This window comes from Chinchilla lanigera, unplaced genomic scaffold (genome assembly GCF_000276665.1).
Source record: "Chinchilla lanigera isolate Chin_1 unplaced genomic scaffold, ChiLan1.0 scaffold00036, whole genome shotgun sequence".
NCBI lineage: Eukaryota > Metazoa > Chordata > Mammalia > Rodentia > Chinchillidae > Chinchilla > Chinchilla lanigera.
Genome location: NW_004955437.1, coordinates 18,543,193 through 18,564,101, shown reverse-complemented (window position 1 = coordinate 18,564,101; position 20,909 = coordinate 18,543,193). Strand labels below are relative to the sequence as shown.

At 36.9% G+C, this 20,909-nt stretch overlaps 1 protein-coding gene and 1 long non-coding RNA gene across 2 annotated transcripts in view; one reads left to right on the top strand and one right to left on the bottom strand.

Moving 5' to 3' along the window:
• The window catches only part of Ecd (ecdysoneless homolog (Drosophila)), a 29,145-nt gene that overhangs the window by 2,769 nt on the left and 5,467 nt on the right, over positions 1-20,909 (bottom strand). Inside the window, exons 3-12 of the mRNA XM_005389989.2 lie at positions 15,494-15,611; positions 11,951-12,038; positions 11,672-11,850; positions 10,378-10,570; positions 9,684-9,812; positions 7,162-7,290; positions 5,734-5,819; positions 3,048-3,154; positions 2,734-2,920; positions 1,745-1,812 (exon numbers count right to left, since the gene is read on the bottom strand). Of these exons, the coding sequence (XP_005390046.1) occupies positions 1,745-1,812; positions 2,734-2,920; positions 3,048-3,154; positions 5,734-5,819; positions 7,162-7,290; positions 9,684-9,812; positions 10,378-10,570; positions 11,672-11,850; positions 11,951-12,038; positions 15,494-15,611 (1,284 nt within the window). The remainder of the gene's footprint in view (positions 1-1,744; positions 1,813-2,733; positions 2,921-3,047; positions 3,155-5,733; positions 5,820-7,161; positions 7,291-9,683; positions 9,813-10,377; positions 10,571-11,671; positions 11,851-11,950; positions 12,039-15,493; positions 15,612-20,909) is intronic.
• Positions 15,619-16,560, top strand: LOC102021485. The gene is made up of 2 exons (XR_261893.1): positions 15,619-15,979; positions 16,309-16,560. It is a non-coding gene; the product is annotated as an uncharacterized LOC102021485 (long non-coding RNA).

The following is a 20,909-nucleotide window of genomic DNA, read 5'->3' as shown; positions in this document are numbered from 1 at the left end:
GAAAGAAAGAAAGAAAGAAAGAAAGAAAGAAAAGAAAGAAAGAAAGAAAGAAAGAAAAGAAAGAAAGAAAGAAAGAAATAGTAATGCCCATAAACATCTACAAGAAAATACACAGGCTGGGCTAGCTGGCTGAACTTTTTTATTTAAAAGTGAATTAATTCAGTTATATAATTTTTCTTTTGCTAGTGGTACTGGGAATTAAACTCAGGGCTTTTCACCAACTATATCCCCAACCTTGGGTTTTGTTTTTTTTTTTGAGACAGGGTTTCATTAAGTCACTAAATTGCCCAGGCTAGGCCCAAACTTGTGACCTGCCTGCCTCAACCTCCAAGAGTGGTAAAATTACGGGTGTGTCCCACCATGGGTGAACCCAAAGTTTTTTCTTTTTTTTCTTTTTCTTTTTTGTTTTTCTTCCGGTACCAGGAATCGAACTCATGACCTTGCACTTGCCAGGCAGGCGCTTTGCCGCTGAGCTAAATCCCCAGCCCCGCAAAGTTTTTTTCTTAAAACCCAGAGACCTGGGTTTGATTCTCCACATGGGGAGGGGGAGAATTTTAAAAGTATATAATTAATATATCATTTTTTGTTGTTTTTTTGTTGCTATTGTTTTTTAAGACAAGCTCTCACTATGTAGGAGACAGGGTTTCACCATGTAGTTCAGGCTGGCTCTGAACTCACTATGGAGCACAGGCTGGCCACAAACTCATGACAATCCTCCTGCCTCAGCCTCCCAAGTGCTGGGATTACAGGTCCGTGCTACCACACCCGGTTTACATTAATATATCTTGATGTAAACATTCAAGCCACACAGAAGTTTTGTCTCATAGCTCACTCTAAGAAATACCTTTCGGCAGTGTGGTATCTAGCCATACTCTATGCAGTTCTATCCATACACATATATAAATATAGTTTCTTTTTTACACAGATGTTATCATTGCACAGTTTGCTTTCCCACTTATTTATATTCTTGAGGGCTTTGTTAGAATATGGACAGACTTCATTCCTTGTTATGCTAAATAGATTGTATACTATGTATATATATAATGATTTACTTAACCATTTCTTTCTTGGGGAACATTTATGATTCTCCAGTTTTTGCTTACTACAACGGTACATAACCACCTTAGCACATTTATCTTTTTCAGAGTAATAAAACTGCTAAGTAAAAGCCTATGAGCGTTCCAGAGTGCCAAAATCTCCTGTGAAAGACAACTTAATACTTCCACCCCCAGGGTTTCTATTTTTTCAACCCTTAAAGAAAACTGATTTTTATCCATCTTTAAAATTTTTCCAATAGGATAGGCAAAAAAGTCTGTTTTTATTATGTATTTTATTGCTTACTAGAAAGAGGTAACTATTTCCAAGCATTTACCAGTAGTATTTCCTCCTCAGTGCACTGCCTATGCATATCCTGTGTTGATTTATTCAGCTTTTGTCATTTTTTATTGATTTGTAAATATAGTAAGTGTGAAAGAAAAAAAAAATACAATAAGGAGCCAAAGTAAAACCCTGGCCAGACACTCAAATCATTCACTCACTCAAACGTAATGAGCAGCTACTTTGTCCGCCACTAAGTATCATTTTAAGATCATTCAGTGGGTCCAATTAATGGCTGAAAGCAACTCAAATCCACAAAGAGAAAGCAGATATTTAAATTGACTCAGCACGACCTCACGATCCAGTGCTCCAACAACTATACTCCTTACAGTTTCAAAAGGAGAGTGAACAGTACCCTGTAACTTACCTAAAATTTTATCAAAATAATTAAGGAAGGAATCTGTATCAAAAGTGATTGGAGCCTCACAAGGGTCTCTGCAAGATTAAAGGGAAAAGACAATTATTTATCAAGAATACAACTCTGAAACTTTTTCTAAAGCGTGCCATTCTTAGGAAAACTATCAGAAATATCTCATAAGAGAAATAGTGAGGGAAACTGTAGTTTAAACTTATAAAGAAAATCCTTGTGCTTACTGGCCTTGCAGGGAAACAGAAACAGGAAAGTCTGATGAAAGAAAAATAAAAGCTGCACCTTGTTTACACATATTTAGCATCTGCATTTAGGGACCCACCCACACTACACCCCCTACAAAATATATCCAGTATTAGTAAAGATGTTATTTATAAGTTCATTTACATAAAGCTTACTACTTTACGAATCAAAACTTAAAAAGAATATACTTTCCCTTATTCCTTTTTTCCTAAAAAGAAAAGGTAACTTTATATTTAGTCTTTTCATGAAGCTCAAGAGCATCAGCACTCACAGAAGATAAATTTGCATTATAGTAACATTTCTATTTTTCCTCGCTACTTGCCAGTGTAATGCCATATTTCTTCTATTTTTATTTCTGCCTCTGATGAGCCCCTTTATTCTCGTTTGCGTTTGCAGATTCCAGTCTGCTTGGGGAGTAGCCTAGAAGTCTGATTTTATTGAGAGATAGGTGGTAAGAGTCCATAAATGAACGTTATAAAGTGCACGGTTTCCTGCCACGGTTCTGAATGGTGGATGAGAAATCTATTGAGGATGCTTTCTACTTCAAGGATTGCAAAGGATGAGACTATAAGAAGTCTGACTTCAGATAAGTAAATTATTATATCAAGCAACAAAAGAGGGAAGTAAGCAGTACAAATCTTTTACTTGGAAAAAAAAGTGGAAATGGTACTTTCTATTGACAGGATGACTTCAATACTTAGGACATAACTATTTAGATATATATTTTTCCTAACAGGAATTACCGAGGCAGCTCTGCTCCCTTGTGGGTTGAGACTTTGGATATGAAAGCTTTCATGCTGTCTGTGACTTGAGTTAAGTCATAGCTCTGCTCCTCTTCCTTCTTGGAAATGGGCTGTGATTCTTTTGTGCCAGCAGCTTCTTGCAGTAGCTGATCCAGCTGATCTGGTGAAAGCTCTAACCACTGGTCATCTGAAAAAGAAAAAAGCACTATATTGCCATCCCTACAGTCGTATGAGAGGTACTCCCAGGAAATGCCCCCAAGTGACTTAGTGTGATTTTTTAATTCTTTCCAGCTCTGTCTCGATCCATCACATACCGTCCTCTGGGGGAAGGTCAGCTTCTTCTTTCTTAAGCTCTTCTGTATCAAATGGTACTGTCTGTAATATGGTCAAGATTTCTTCACCAGGGCTCATAGCAAGTGAACTATCAAAAATAAAAGACATGCATATTTCTTTATAAGAGCCCAGAACAGTAATCATCAAGACACAAAATTTTAAAACTAAAAGGCATTAACTATACAATTTGTTTCAAACTTTTTCTTTTTAGGTTGCAGACCTCTTTTTCTCAAGATTTTATAAGGAACTTTAAAATATGGTACTGTTTAAAGTAAAATAACTTTTATTAAAGTTTCTTAAGGACGGAGACTCAGGTACCATTTTGCCTTGCCCTTTGGTTCTGCAGCAGGCTCCATGGAAAGCCACTGTGAAGCCACTAATCTAGTACAACCCTTTCAACGTACATGTATTTTATACATGCAGAAAGAAATGCAGAAGGAAAATATGAATTAAAAGTAATCTAGCATATGTCATATGTTATGCTCGTAGTTTAAATATTTTTTTACTATTATGAAAAGGTAATAATACTGCTTTATAGATGAGAACATCAGAGCTCAGAGAAGTTCTGTAACTTTTACAAGACCATTTAGTTAGACAAAGGCTTGAAATCAAGTCTCCTGATACCATTTCGTGCTCCTCCTACTATAAATTTCTAAGGAAATACGTACAGAGATTATTTGTACAATGAGTTACTCTATGATGGTGACTTGTTATATAAATGACAGAACCCTGCCTGAACTATTTAGCATGGAGCAAATCAAGTTGTAGAAGTGATGTGTGTTAATTTAATAAACATCTGCATACCTTGCAAAATCATTTCAATGACAGGAAATTATCCCTACTCCATATTATGTAAACATTACCAAGAAACAGAAAAGAAATTCACAAGTAATCATAAAAAATGCCAAAATACAAAGTCATTCAGAAATAGCAAATGCTAAGGACAAACATGGGAAAATGTAATTTCACCAGGTTAGAGACAGAGAAGTTAAAAAAAGAGATAATAAAAGGCTTCCAGGGGGAGATATTTGAGTTAGGTCTTAAAGAATGAGGAAGACTTTTTAAAAATACAAGGATGTTTACTGCAATATTATTACAAAAAATTCAAAGCAAGTGTTCTTAATGTAGAGATAGAATTAAATCTTGGCATGTATTTTTAATGAGGCAAATCTTTTATAAAAACTTAGAGAACATGGAGCTTTTCCAAATAACACAAATAAACTTCTTGATAGTATGGTTAGTATAACTGCATTTTTGACATTTGGCTTTTTTGTGTGTGTGCTGCTGGGGATTGAACTTAGGGCCTTGTACATGCAAGGAAAGAGCTCTACTACTGAGCCACATCCCCAGCCTATTTCAGAATATTTTTTTCACATTATTTTTTTACAAAAATTGTACATATATCATAAACACACAACATGTTTTGAAATATGTGTACATTCCACACAGAACTAATATATGCATTACATCACATAATTACATGTTTGTGATGAGAACACTAATAAACTGCATTTTTTTAAAGAACAGAATATACTGTCAAGTAACCTGGTAATGTAAAATTAGATTAGCCATTCTGCGATGTATATATACTTCAAAACATATTATACACAATAAGTATCTATAATTTTATCTGTTAGTTTAAAACATTCATTCATTTACCCATTCATTTATCCATTATTGATGGATACTTCAGGTCTTGCCATTTTTCACTAGGACAGTTTGTGGTAATTTTTAGAAGAAAGGAGAATAGCATGATAAATGTATCTTAAGCAGATTCTCTTGGCTCTTAATGGTTGAATTAGAGAAGAGTCAGTAGAAGCTGGGAAACAAGTTTGGGTATTGACATAATTTCAGAAGTAAGCTGCTGGGAATTGAATTTAGGGCCTTGTGCATGCAAGGAAAGAGCTCTACCACTGAGCCATGTCCCCAGCCTATTTCAGAGCAGTAGGTCAGTAAGAAATAATGCAAAGTACAGGTAATAAGAAACAGGTCTACAACTGGGTCCTAGGACAGCTGGGTACTGTTAGAAGATACTGGGGAAAAGTCTATGACACTAATTCAGAAAGAACAACTCTAAACATTGTGAATTCAACAGGTCTAAAGGGAGATATGAGTTTGGTTTAAATTTGTTTAAAAATTAACCCAGGCTGGGGATGTAGCTCAGTGGTGCAGCACCTGCCTGGCAAGCATGAGGCCCTGAGTTCGATTCCCAGTAGCCCCCCCAACCCCAATTAAGCCAGAATGGCAGTCTCTCCTACCACAGTAATTAAATGTTGGATGTTTAAGCTACTTGTATTTTGTTTCTGATAACAAAACACTTGAGTAAGTTACCGTATATCCACTTCCTGTGCAGCTGCTTAAGATTATCTTTATGAAGACTTTGTAACACCAAAGAGAAACATTAGATAACAATGAGCAAAAATTGTATAGAAGATAAAATGTCTACAAATATAAAAAGGAAAAAGTGGTTAAAAAAAACCCTGGAAGCCAATTAATCAAAATAACAATAATCAACTCTTATATACATTTTCTCATCTCAAATTTTCCTGTATTCACTATAATGAATGATTATGTTGCTTTTATAACAACAAAACTTCATTATTTAAAGAGAACTACCCAATCATCAGCCTATCTTACTTTGTGATAGATATCCTAACCCTAACTCACCTTTCTGGCCGGTTTACTGAGAGTTGGAAGTAGTTCTTTGCCATTTCTAGCCTTTCCTGGTATTGAGCAGAACCTTCTATGAGTCCCTTAAAAAAAGAAAATAGTAAGAGTCTATTTAGAACATTATTTGCAGAGTGCCATAAACTTATTCATCTGTCAATAACTTGTTTACCAGCAACTTTCATGAAGGCAGTGTATGACGTACTGTTCAGGAATCACAAGGCCTGAATCCTAGCTTGTTTTGTCATTCATATCTGTTTAGGCGCTAGTTTTTTCTTTAAATGAGAGGACTATGCTAGATGTATTAGTTCCTAATCCTTTTGAACATTCAGAGTATCTTTTCAGTTTGAAAGGTTTTCTACCAATTTCTACTATTTAATTACTTACTAAAGTATAATTAATGAACTAGTAACTGATTTATAAAACAAAGTACTGAAAGTTTGCCAAACAGACCCCTGAAAGTTTAGCATAATACTAAAAATAGTATTTTTATTTTCTACATCCATACTTATAATGCTATTCATATTTAATATTTCACATTTTTAAAAACTACACTATAAGTGATGGAGGAGAGCAGAATATAGCTCATTGGTAGAGTGCCTACCCAGCATGCATGAGGCCCTGGGTTCAATTCTTAGCACCAAATAAAACACACACACACACACACATTATTTATGATGGTATAATACAGTTTCATTATCGCTACACAATCTCTATAATTATCACATTCTTGTGGATTTTCCTACTTCTTGGATCTTTCCTTATAAAAGAAGTCAAGTGAAGGTTCTGAAGGTTTTGGAACATATACCAAGTTACTTTCAGTTAAGGTTCTATCACTTTACAGTGTTACCAGCAATGTATAGGAGTACTAATTTCACCATAATCTCAATCAGTACTATCATTCACATCTTTTTATATATATGAAAAATAATATCAATTTACTTATTTTCACTACTTGTGAGGTTGAATATTTTAAGAGAAATCTACTGGTTGTCTTTTTGTAGTTTTTTATGCACAATTTTGCTAATTTTTCTATCTGATATCTTCATATTTGCTTTACCAACTTTTGCAAGTTGTAAATCTGATATAAGTAATAACTTATCATTTAATACAAATAGTATTTGATTTCTCAAATACTGGAGAGTTCACAAACAACTCTTCATTACTCCTTCAAAGACTTTTGGTACCACTGAAATAGGTGCCCTTTACTTGAGCTTCTATCATTATGTTACACATTTAAATATATGGACCATAGGACTGTAAGTCATTGGCTTGGCTTTCTCCAGATTTTACATTTTTAACAATACAGTGTAAGTAGGGCTGGGGATATAGCTCAGTGGCACAGCATCTGCCTGGCAAGTACAAGGTCCTGAGTTCGATTCCCAGTGCCAAAAAAAAAAAAAAAAAAAAATACAGCGTAAGTCCTACCTTAAAGTAATCATTCTTTTTCAGACTTTCAAGGAAGCTAGCCCAGAGTGGTGAAGTAGTCACAAGGGACTTCTTGGTGTTCAAAAAATGTGGGCTACATTTGGAGCATAAGATCTCAAATCCATGAGCCTAGATGAGATAGGTAGAATTTTTATTGTTATTTTATTTCTTTTTTCTCCATATCGTCTAATTAAGCTATGCTCAACAGGGGGCTGGGGATTTAGCTCAGTGGCACAGTGCCTGCCTGGCAAGCGCAAGGTCATGAGTTCGATTCCCAGTACTGGAAAACAAACAAACAAACAAACAAAAGCTATATTCAAGAACCCAAGTCCATGTGAGCCATGTGACTAGACACATGGGCATGAGGACATTTAAAGTCCTTTTTAAATGTTATGAAAAATACGAATTTATTTCCAAACTTCTTAATCCCTACTAAAAACCATAAAGGAAAATAATATTTTATGGGCTGGGGATATAGCTCAGTGGTTCATCACCTGCCTGGCAAGCGTGAGGTCCCAAGTTCAATTCCCGATTCCAAAAAAAATAAAATAAAATAATATTTTAAAAAAAGATTCTTGTCCTCTTAAAAGAGTTGGGTTTTTTTGTTTTTTGTTTTTTTTTTGGTCTTTTTAAGACAGGGTCTCACTATCCAGTATAGGCTGGTCATAAACTCACAATGATCCTCCTGCCTCAGCCTCTGAGTACTGGGATTACAAATGTGCACCACCATACCTGACCAAAGAGATTCTTTTTGCCTACTAACTACAAAACCAGAAATTTAAACATTTATTTATGAAAAGTTTATTCTTTAAAAGAGATTATAAATATATTGAGCATAGTTTCAGACACAGGAAAGGAAGACAATTATTTCAAGATTCTTTAATTTAAAAATATAACAGATTTATAGAGCAAAATAACTCAAACAGGAAGCCTTCCTGGTTACTCTAGATGCTGTCTCCTTTAGAAGTAATATATGCACTCACATATCTATGTACGTGTACAACTTCCTATTCTATCCCTTTTGTCACATGACAGCGTATACACTATTCTTCACCTTGTTTTTTCACACTTGAAGATCACTGCATATAAACACATAAATTTATCTCACATGATGGACAGGCCACAATTTAACAAACACTGAAGTAGTTTCTAATCTTTTGCAATTACAAACAATGCTGTCATGACATGCTTGTATATAACTTTGTATGCCTTGAAAATAACAATTTTAGAAGTAAAAATCTTGTGCAATTTAAATGTTGATGGATATTGCCAACTGTTCTTCTGAGAGGTTGAACCCATTTCTATTTCTATCAACAATGCTCAAAATTTTGAAGCTTGCCAATCTAATGGTGAAAAACACTACTTTGTAGCTTTAAATTGCATTTGTTTATTGTGAACAAGGGTCAACATTTTCATATTTATTTATTTATTTATTTATTTATTTTTGTCTTTATGAGACAGGGTCTCACTCTGAGCTCAGGCTGGCCTTGAGCTCACTTTGTAGCCCAGGCTGGTCTCAAACTCGCAACAATCCTCCTGCCTCAGCCTCCCGAGTGCTGGGATTACAGGCGTGCACCACCACGCCTGGCTAACATTTTTATATTTAAATTTAAAGTCCTACATACTTTTTCTGTGGACTATACGGTTAACTAGATGAATCATTTTTGATTAACTGGCTAGAATTATCTTTTTCATACTGAATTACAGGAACACTTTATATTGAGAAATCAGCCTTTTTTAAAATTTATATTGCAAATATAATACTTTCTCAGGCTGACTTGTCTTTTGACATTAAAGAGGCTTTTTATTTTGTTTTGTTTTCGCAAATTTAGAGGAAGTTTTGCTATGCTGCCTAAACTGGGCTCAAACTCCTAGGTTAAAGCAATCCTCTTGCCTCAGCCTCTAGGGTGCTTGGGAGTTCAGGCATGCATCACCATCACCAGCTAGAAATTTTTACATAATAAAATTTATCAATATTCTCTTTTACCGCTTCTTATTTCAAGTCATGCTTTAAAAAGGCCTTTCCCGCTGGGCGTGGTGGCGCACGCCTATAATCCCAGCACCCCAGAAGGCTGAGGCAGGAGGATCATTGCAAGTTCAAGACCAGCCTAGGCTACAAAGTGAGCTCAAAGCCAGCCTGAACTGCATAGTGAGACCCTGTCTCACAAAAACAAAGAAAAAATAAAAAAATAAGAAGGCTTTTCTTATTAGGTTATAAAAGGTTTTCCTATAATTTTCTTTCAAATTTTATGATTTCAATTTTTACATTTACATATGTGATCCAACTAGAAATTATTTTGCTATAGGAGTGAGGCAACCAACTTCAATTTTTCAGATGGCTTCCTAGTCCCCTTATCACCATTTACTGGATAATCCATTTTTTCCTTCTAATTTGAAATGTTACATTTTACTACATTCTCATACAAATAAAGCATATTTCTAGATTTTCTGTACTGTGTCATTATTCTGTTAAGAGAACTCTTACATAAAGGAACAGGAAGATTTTTCTCATTTAACATTACCAGCTTCATGCCCAGTTCATGGGCTCGGTACTGGGGGTGAGAGGGAGGTGGCAGCCCGTATCCACTCCGCCGGTCGGGCACAAACCTCTGTTGTGCCAACTGTGCGTAGAGACATTTAGTGAAAGTAACCTAGACATTGGAAGATAAACTACGTGAGTCTTCCCTTGAAGTTGAAAATCTGCATATCATTTCGCAGTTAAAACTGTCAGTCCACTGATGAACTTCCTATTCACATATTCATAGGTGAAATGCAAAAGAAGATCCAACCTATTCACTACCTACTTGTTTACAGGAATAGCTTTATTGAGCTAAAACTCACATATCATAAAATTTATCCACTGCCTACCTTTCAGTTATCACTACTGGAATTCTTATCACTAATGGTAGTATATGGTAGTTTGAGGGTGAGGGGATAAAGAATATTCCTGAATTCTCTAGAGATGAAATGTTTTGCTGCTAAGGAAATAGTTATAGAAATAAGGGAAATATAGGCAAACAGCTGGGAAGCACAAGATATAAACTGGGGAGTCAGGTCTCTTGCAAACTTGCTCCAATGGGGAGGAGAAAGGAAAGGACAAAAATGTGCATTAACTTGCAGGAGGAAACAGAATGTGTCCAATTTTTTCCAGAGAAAAGTAATAATTTATCCCTCCTTCCAGTGAGACAAACTAAATGAGCAAAAGCGGTATCTTACTGATGTCATTATTTGTGTTTCTGGCAAGAACGTCTTGAAGACCCGACAGGCTCGCAGGTCAACAGGGTCCCGCAGGTAAAAAGCCTGGACGGCAGCAGCCACCAATCTGGGCCGCTGCTTTAGTACCACTGCGACGCCAGCTGGAAGGAAGCAGTGTGCTCGGTGCAGCGAGGCCTGAATTTTTTCTGGGTACCTATGCCAGGAAATAGAACTGTGTTTATTGCACATGGAAATATCTACAATTCTTATAACACTTGCTTCCCCTGTATCATCTTATTTTGTCTTGGTTTATCAAGAGTAGAAAGTCACATGAGAGGTGAAAAAATATTATACATACTTTAAGACTACAGTACCAAAGAGAGGGGGAAAAAGTGGGAAGAAATAGAAAACAAAGGAAAGAGATTGTCTTTTTTTTTTTTTTTTTTTTGAGACAGGGTCTTGCTGTGCAGTTCAGGCTGGCCTTGAGCTCATTTTGTAGCCCAGGCTGGTCTCAAACTTGCAAGGATCCTCCTGCCTCAGCCTCCCGAGTGCTGGGATTATAGGTGTGCACCACCATACCCAGCAAGGAAAGAGATTATGGTAGCTCAATAAAAACAAAATTTACTATATTCAGGAATAACGATAAAACCAGAGTTTATTCTTCTAAAAATCAGTAGTAAGCATTCTGAAACAGAGCTGAAAGAGTTTTTAATACTGTTAAGACCTGAATGTTAAGCATTTAATAGGTACTCAAATTTAAATGGGTTGAACTAAAAAGTGGTTAAGCCTTGACTTTCTTTTCTTCTGAATACAGCCTAAAGTGCTTCACATAGGTCAAAGAATCCCACATATTGCCCTAGAACCAAAGAAAAAAAGGACAACACTGCCTTATGTGTTCATTTCTAAAGGCCTCACATTTTTATCCATGGATGTTAACAACAGCCTCAATCTCTATGATAAATAAATGCAAAATACTGGGATTAGATCTTAATACTTTTTGAATGAGATGTAAAAGATACACCCAAACTGGTTACAGTGGTGTCTGTAATCCCAGCTACACTGCAGGCTGAGGCCAGAAGGTTGCTTCCGCCCAGTTCAATGCCAACCTGGGCAACATAGCAAGACACTATTTGAAAACAAAACAAACAAAACAAAGCCTCTGCTTCTTCACTGTGAAACCCACAAATTTAACTTGTTAATTAATTTCATGAAGAGGGACACATGTAAAAATGACCATCCATGTATTTCAGTAAGACCTGCACTGCACTAAACCAAAAGGCTTCACAACTATCAGTATCAGTGTTACTTTTCTTACCCTCTGATGCGCCTACTGACAGCAGCTCGTATGGATTCTGAAACCAAAACTTTTTCTGGGTGTGCAGAGATTATAGTTAATGCTTGTGGGATTGTTGGTGGAGTAGCAGGTAACCAGGATACTGTTTCAGATTTCCTTGGTACAGGAATAATGCACAACTCCCCGTGATGGAAAAACACCTGCAAAATGGCACATTTTTATTTTCATAATGGGCACTGGCAAACTCTAGGTATATACGAAAATAATGCAGCATGATTTCATCCCTTTTGGGATACTTACCCTATTAGCACTATTATCAGGATCTAACCATTTAGGGAGAAAGTCAGCAGCTTCTATTAACAAGAATTCACCATCATTATCTTCAATCCTAGTAAAAGAGGAAACATATTTGCTAGTTATCGAGACAGCTTTATTCTAATACATCTTAGTGATATCTGAATATGCACTATTTGCAAATTTACACAAGAAAGCAAAAAATTTAAGGTAACACTGAACTTTAGAATGTACAGGCCTGGTGTGGTGGCGCACACCCGTAATCCCAGCACTCTGGGGGCTCAGGCAGAAGGATCACCACAGGTTCGAGGCTAAACTGGACTATGTAGTGAGTCCAGGCCAGGCTGAACTATATAGTGAGACCCATCTGAAAGAAAAAGACAAATCCTAAAGGGGAATATGCAGATTGTAAGGCATAGCTGGAGATGATAAGGACAGGAAATAAGTACATAAATAATATTAGACAAAAATATGAAAATATGCAAGGTCCTACAGGTTTTCAGAAGAAAAAAATCACATATAGCTGAGATTAGTAAAGCCTTCAGGTAGGAAGTCTTATTTGGGCCTTGAAAGATTTTGAGGGCAGCTTCACTTGCATGGTAACACATAATTCACTTTTTTAAAAAAAATTTTTGAGACAGTCTTGATAAGCAGTTCAGGCTGACCTTGAACCCACTATATAACTGAGGCACACCTTGAACTCTGAGCACTCCTCCTGCCTCAGTCTCCCAAATACTGGGATTACAGGCATGTGCCACCGTGCCTGGCACACAGAGTTAATTTTTAAAATACATAATAAGTTACAAAATAAAGAAGTCTCCCTTCTATTTTTGCCCCTGTCTGAGCAATTCCTACCCTCCTCCATTCTTGTCTCCTGTATATCCTTCTGGAGTTTGCTTATGTATGGACTAGTGAGGAGTATATATTCTTATTTTCTCTCTTTTTACACGAAAGATAGCATATTTTATCTGTTGCTGTAGGTTTGGGGTGTTTGTTTGTTTGTTTGTTTTGTTTTATAGGGAGAAAGGAAAGTGTTCTTGGGAGGGAACAGCATAAGCAAAGATCACAGAGGTAGCCCAATTTAAGGTGGCTATTTGGAGAACGACAACTAGTAAAGAACAAAGACAAGCAGAGTTCTACTTTTTGAGGAGCTTTGAGAATCAATGAGAATGTACTTAATTTCCTAGGCATAAAAGAAAAAAGTTAAAGGTTTTAAAGTAATCTATTAAAATGATTAGTTTTACTTTAGGAACATTAATGTGGCAAGGACACAGAGGAAGTATTGTCTTTTTTTAATGTTTTTAAGAAACGACAAGGCATTAGATGCCTAGGACTCGGCATGCAATTAGTTTTGCGGTGCTGGGCATGGAACCCAGAGCCTCATGTGTGCTAGGCAAGCACTCTGGCACTGAGCTACTTCTCCCGCCATGGTGCCTAGGATTTAAAAAGCTCCACAGACCTGGTGTGTAAGTATGAGCCACTGTTTTTTTGTTTTGTTTTGTTTTTATTCTAAAGAGAAAACAAAACAAAACAACAACAATAAAGACAAAAACAAAACAACACAAAAACAATAAAAATGATCCAGGATTTCAAAACAAGATGATAAGAATTAAAAATTGTTATATTAAATAACGTTATCTTCAATAAAGTTGCTCGGATTACCAGGTGTCACAATCAAGATTGACCAAACAATTACACAGAATAGAAAGTGATTTTTAAAAAAAAACATTAGAAATGATAGAGCTTCACTAAACAAGATGGTAGGAATTCATCAATGGTTGTTACATTACATATTGTTGTCTTCAGATTAGTTGCTTGAGCTACTGTTTTATGAATATACAGACTCTGCACACAGAAGGTACTGCCCCCTCTTATCATTTTAATTTTTGTTCACTGAAAAATCTACCATTTAAAATAGTATTGCTAATTACTTAAAAGTGCAGTAATAAGTGTTTAAAATAAAAGTTCCTTATTGTTCCTGTACAATATAATGACTACAGTTAATAACAATGTATTGTTTTCTGGAAAATTATTACCAGAGATTTTAAGTGTTCTCACCACAAAAAAGTGGTAAGTACAGTATATGAAGTAAGGCATACATTAATTACCTCAATTCAGCCATTCTACAATGTACATGTATTTCAAAAGAGGATGTAACTGATAAATACATACAATTCTTATTGGTCAATTAAAAATAAATTTAAAATAATACCCAGAAAGTAGAAATAAGCTAGGTGCAATGGTGAATGCCTATAATCTGAGCTACTCAGGAGGCTGAGAGAGTCACTTGAGGTCACGAGTTCAAAATAAGCCTTGGCAATACAGAAAGACTGTCTCAAAATAAGGTAAAATTTAAAAAAGTTCTTATCTCATAGAGTTACATCCTGAATTACTTAGGGATCAAATGGCACAACTTTAGAGACATGCTTTGCAATGGAGGAATAAAGGAGGAGTATAGATAAAATAATAATGACCATAACTGGTAACTGTTGATGATGGATGATAGGTACATGTGGGTTCATGCTCTCTACTTTTATGTATGTTTAAAATTTCAATAATAAAAAGTTTTCAAGGGGGCTGGGGACTTAGCTCAGCGCAAAAGCACCTGCCTGGCAAGTGCAAGGTCGTGAGTTCGGTTCCCGGTACCGGAGAAAAACCAAAAAAAAAAAAAAAAATTTTTCAATTTTTTTTTTTTTTTTTTTTTTTTTGCTCTGGTGAGAAAGAAGCTGGTAGGGTAGAAAAAGATTAGCTTTTAGGGTACGGTCTAGGAAAACTAGTAAAAAAATACAATATAAATGGATGGAACGCCCTCTGCTGGCATAACTAGATAAGTACAGAGAACTATTAGTATCTTTTTAAAGACTGAATTACAACGCAAGGTTACTTACGTGCTTCCTATATCTATTTCTTTGTGTGTGTATGTGTGTACTTGTGTGTGTGTGTTACTAGGGATTGAACATAGGGGCTTCACACTGAGCTACACTGCCAGCCTTTTAAAAATTTTTAGTTGTCCTGTTTGGGCTTGAACTTGTTTTCGCTATCCTGCTGCCTCAGCCATCAAAGTGCTGGGATTGCAGGCATGTGCAACCACATCTGGCTCCTTTAAATTTCCGTATATAATTTCTGCAAATATTATAGCAACGAATGTGTAGAAGGAGACATATTAGGGAAATCTATAAAGTATGTATTTGAATGGACTTTCTTTGAAGATCCAAAGGAAAACTTAACAGTGATTATTTACGGGAAACCAAAGTAGTACAAACTTTTGTTTGAAATTTGTTTACCTCACTTATTCTTTCATAATTAGAATTTTAAAAATAAAGCCTCACATATGTAGATTTTATTTAAATATTTTAGAAATTAAAATCTCCAGTAATACTTTCTTTTTCAAGAAAAAGATGTCACAAGAGAATACAAAAAATGGTCACTTTTTAAATCCCAAATTTAAAAAATTTCCACCAATCCACACGAGAAAAATTACTAAGAGGGTAAAATGTAGTCACTTAGTTTTAAAACACAGAATTATTTTAGAATAAATAATTACGTTACCTGGCTACTAACTCTGGAAATTCCTTTGTAATCTGTTTTATTAAATAAACAATAAACCATTCATCTTCAATATTGTCCCCAAACTTTGTCATACCATACATATGAGCAGGAACACCTCCTAAAAACAAGAGAAAACCAAGTCAGATAAATTTGTCACTGCAAATAAAAAATACATGTAATCATTCCATTAAACATTTACTGATTTTGTTCCAAGTATCATTTTAGGAGCTGGGGTTGCAATTCTAAAGCAGATACAAGAAGCCTGTTCCTGAAGAGTTCAGGCTTTTTAGTAACAGACAACCAAGTCATTTCAAGACAAGATGTGAACCCCAGAACAGTGGTAGGCACTAAAGCCTCTGTGAGACATGATCATCTGGAGGAATGGTATCCGAAAGAATGGCCCAAGATGGATGTTCCAGAAAGAGGAAGCTGCATAAGCAAAGGCATGGAGCTATAACAGACAACAGCGTGCTCTGGAAAACTCAGGTAGCTGGGCTTGAAGGTACAGAAAATTTCAAATAAGTACACTATCTACAAATGTATGAAAATTAAACAACACAGCTTTTTGGTTTGTTTTTTCAACACTGGGGATTGAATCCACGCTCTTCACACTGAGCTACATTCTCAGTTCTTTATTATTTTATTTCAAGAGAGGGTCTTGCTAAGTTGCTCAGACTGAGCTCAAACTTACAATCTTCAGGGCAACCTACTTTTCGGGCCCCCTTTTATCTCAGACAGAAGCTTTTCTTCCTTTTAATAAACTCTTCCTACTCTTAACGTCCATTGTTCCTAGAATTCATTTGTTGATTTTACAGAACACGAACTCAACGTTTCAGACATCTGGAAGGCTGGGAGTTTCTTTCCCCTGTATCATTTGGAGGTTTTCCACCAAGATAGCTGGATGGAGGTAAGAGTTTGCTTTTGTTTTATAGATTCTAGATTGTGACTTGCTTAAGTAATCAAAATTTTTATGCTTCAAATTCTTATGTCTTTGCCCATTGCTTATAATTGCCCATCCTTTGTCTCTAAATTTGTTAAAATAATAATAAATTTAAGTTAAAAACATGGGAAGGTTATGATGCTTCTTTAATGGGACATTTTATTCCTCTTTTGTATGTTACATTTGGACTAATTGCTGAACTTACTAGTGTTCCTTATCTGACTTGTTTGATGGTTGTGGTTTGTTATCTTACCCAGCATCGGTAGGGAAAAGTAGTGTTTAGAGTTCCCCCTGATGGATTTTGATGTTAAATATTATAAAATGGTCTTTGTATGAAACTTGTTTTTTTTCACCAGGAATCAAACTCAGGACCTTGCACTTGCCAGGCAGGCACCGTGCCGCTGAGCTATATCCCCGGCAAAATCTTGTTTATATTTAGAAAATATACCTGCCTATTAATTAATCATGGGACCCTAACTACCAATTAAGAGGCAACAGGCCAACAGCTGTTCTTAAGATCTGGGGGACAGGTTTCACTGAGACAGACTGGCTCTGATCCTCTTCTATACACTAGAGGAAATGTCAAGTCTTTTAAAACTGCCCCAGTTTCCTTTCTGGTCTGACCTTCTGCTGCTGAGGAGGCAATGTTAGCTCTTGAGAGTCCCCATTCTCGCCTTTCCAGGCTGAGAATGACAACTCATGGGCAAGGTATTTCCATAGCTCACCGTGAGCATGAGAAGAAAAACTCCCTTTCTCTGATCTTTTCCTGCCACTTTGTACTTTCCCTTTTGCTTTTTGAGTAGTATATTTTTTTTAAGAAGCATGTAAGATGAGAGAGAGAAGAACTCTGAACTGCCCCAACATTTTCCTCCTACGCAACAACTAAGTTAAGCCCGCAGAAAGGAGCATTTGCTAACGCCAAAGACGAGGAAGTCATCTTAGATGAGGGACAGTCTCTAGGTCAAATGACACATCGGAATTTTGCCTGTGCAGGAGAACACACATAAAATCCACGTCCTAGCTTAGTGTTCTGGGCAAAAGTCTTCCCCGAGACACTGAACCTGAGACAGTGGAAAGAAGTGACTTCCGGGTGAAACCAGAAGTAGCTATTTCCAAAGCACCACACTTAAGGGACCAAAACACATTTAGCCTAAGGGAGGATAGCTCCAACCTTCCCTCTCCCCTCCTACATCTAGTTATCATTTATGTGTATAGAAAAATACTTTGATAGTAAGTTGTGGACTCTGGGCCGGGGATATAGCTCAGTGGCACAAGCACTTGCCTGGCAGGCACAAGGTCCTGAGTTTGATTCCCAGTACAAAAAACAAATATAAATAAATAAATTGTGGACTCTGAAACTTCTACTGTAAACTCATAAAGTGCTATGTAATGGATTTTTCTCAGGCTTTTATCCATCACTTATAGTACTTTGACAAACAGTGGTTCCTCTGCCAACTAGTTACATGCTCTTAGAGCAGCTGCCACTCTTAAAGCAGAGGACAGACTTCCCCAGCATCTCTTTGGTGAATCCTCACTGAAGCCAATGGTCAGTGGAATGCTGACCAGACAGGCAGCTGGATTCCTTTCCAGACACAGATCTCTGGTTGTGCAGACCAGTAGAAACTGAGAGCAACTGAGGTCTCACGGCCAGGGCTACTCTCTGGAGGATACCAGGGGTTCCTCAGTGGAAACTGGCTCTTGACTGCCTGGCTGGATGGCCAGCAGAACAGTCTCCACTTATCTACAGTTGTCTAGCAATGAATTGAGAAAATGGTAAGAAATACATAAATTCCTAACAATACAGTCTAAACCTGGTTTTGACTAGATGATACACACACAAAAAGGACAGAGAATCTGAACTCAAGTAAAATTAACAAGGGGATGGAATCAGCAATCGAAAACTTCCTAACAAAGAAAAGCCCAGGAATAGATGGCGTCAGTGGAGAATTCTACCAAACATTTAAAAAATGTAATACTAATCCTTCTCTAACTATGAAAGGAAGGGCATATTCCCAAACTCATTCTGAGGCCAGTATCACCCTAATATTACCCAACTCAGACAAAGAAAATGTAAGATAACAAAGCTACAAACTAATATACCTGATAAATATTGAGGCAGAAATTCTCAACAAAATACTAGCAATCAAACTTAACAGCACATTAAGAGGATTGTAAAACCAAATGAAATTTATTCCTGTAATGAAAGAATGGTTTAACATACAATCCCCAGTACTTCCCCCTACCCCAAATCTCAGTCCCCATCCCGGAACTACTAAGTCAGAGCCCGCCCTTCAATATCAGGTGACTCACATGCATATTAAAATTTGAGAAGCATTGTTTTTGTCCACTACATTGTTGAAATGAAGAGATATGAACTAAGGAAATCAGGAGGCATGAATGATCTCATGTTTAAGGGCCAACTTAGTCAGTGATAAAAGCATATTGAGAGAAGTTCGAAGCTGAGCATGGTGGCACATGCCTGTAATCCCAGCACTTGGGAGGCTGAGGCAGGAGGATCCTTGTGAGTTCGAGACCAGCCTGGGCTACAAAGTGAGCTCAAAGCCAGCCTGAACTGCATAGTGAGACCCTGTCTCAAAAAGACAAAAAATAAAATAAAATAAAAGAGTAGTTCGAGTGGTAGAGATTTCATATAAGGTGTTGTTAAGAGATTAACCGATTAGCTTTTTATTTGTATGATACATGTGCAAAAAATAAAGGGGGAAAGATTTATTTTGGCTCATGGTTTCAGAGGTGGGCCCTGTTGCTGTGGGCTTATGAGACAGAATGGCATGGCAGAAGACTGAAAGAAGAAGGCTGCTTACATCATGGCAACCAGGAAGCAGAGTGAGAGCTGGGCGGCAGGAGCTGGGTACAAGACATACCCTTCACAGGTGCACCCCCAGTGACCTAGCTCCTCCAGCTGGGCCTTGCTTCCTCCTAGCCCGGTCCACTCCGAGCTCCTTAGTCCATGGTTCATCCATCGATTAGTGTCCTTGTGACCCAGTCACCTCTCGAGGCCCTGATGCAATGGGAATCATGCCCTCAATATGTGCCTCTTTGGAGGATACTACATATTTATATTATCACTTGAGCTACACTGGAGTCAGCACTAAGGAGACTTGAATGTCAAGCCAGTGAATTTTTATTTTAGATTGTGCCAGTAGTCATTGAGGGTTTTTGGGCTGAAGAGTAATTTGCTGAAAGAGCAGCATTTTAGGATAGGTCAGCTAGTGTCAGTGCACGGGAAAATTGGAAAGGTGAGACAATATAAGCAAAAATATAAATGGAAAGTAATTTTAGTAAGACTGAATTAGCTTCCTAAAGATAGTGTGATAAAACCTGGTCTAAAGATAGGGCTATTCGAACAGAAAGGAAGAATAGAGAGGCATTTCAGAGGAAGAATAGAAAAATACATACAAAAATCAATCAATGTAATATTAATAGAAAGAAGGTCAAACAAGTACAATGCTGAAAGTCTCCAGAGCAGCCCAGGTGGGCGCTAGAGGAAAATTGAGAGGAACAACCTTCCTACACAGTAAAGCACCTCCCAAATTTCATCAATGAAAGAAGCTACAATTAAAAGTACCTATTTTTATCTACCTTATATAGTAGACCTCAATTAAACCCTCCTCCTGAAGCAATGGGAAATGCTGAAGGTTGTTAAGCAGGATAACAACATGATCAACTTTGTGTTTTATAAAGGTAACAGGCAACAAACAACATGAAAAACTGGAGAGACTAGAACCAGAGGGTTACCCTGAGAGGCTATGGTAGTTGTCTGGATTAAGAGCTACAGAAAGTGCTCTATATTAAACAGAAAGTGCTTTATATTAAACAATACAGAAGAAGGATCATTATTTCAAAGATTACTGCTGGGACGTGGTGGCACACGCTTGTAATCCTAGAGTAATATAGCCACAAATTAAGGAAAGCTGACAGTCACCAGAAACTAGAGGCAAGAAACAGTCTCCGCTAGAGTCCACACAAGAATCACAGGCCTGCCAACACCTCGGCTTCAGCCAGTGATACTGATTTCGCGCTTCTGACCTCCAAGAACTATGCTGTTGTTTGAAACCATCAAATTAGTGGTAATTTCTTACAGTAGGCACAGGAAATTAGTGCAAATATCCATATTATTACTAACATGATTACAAAAAACAACTTATAGTTCTCTTTTTCTGCAATTTTTCATGTCCTCAGGATATAGTGGGATATCCTACTATTATTCTAATCTTTGTGTCGTGTCACATAGCCGTTTCTCCTGTGTGTGTTCTCTGCCTTCCTCTCATAAATGCACATGTAATTGCATATAGAGTCCACCTGAATCATGTACAATAATTTCCTCAGCTCAAGATCTTTTAGTCACATCTCCACCCTCGAAAGGTTAGCTAATATAATACCAATTCCAGGGATTAGGATATAGATACCTTTGGAGGCCTATGACTCAGTTTACTATATATAGTGTCGCTGTCATTC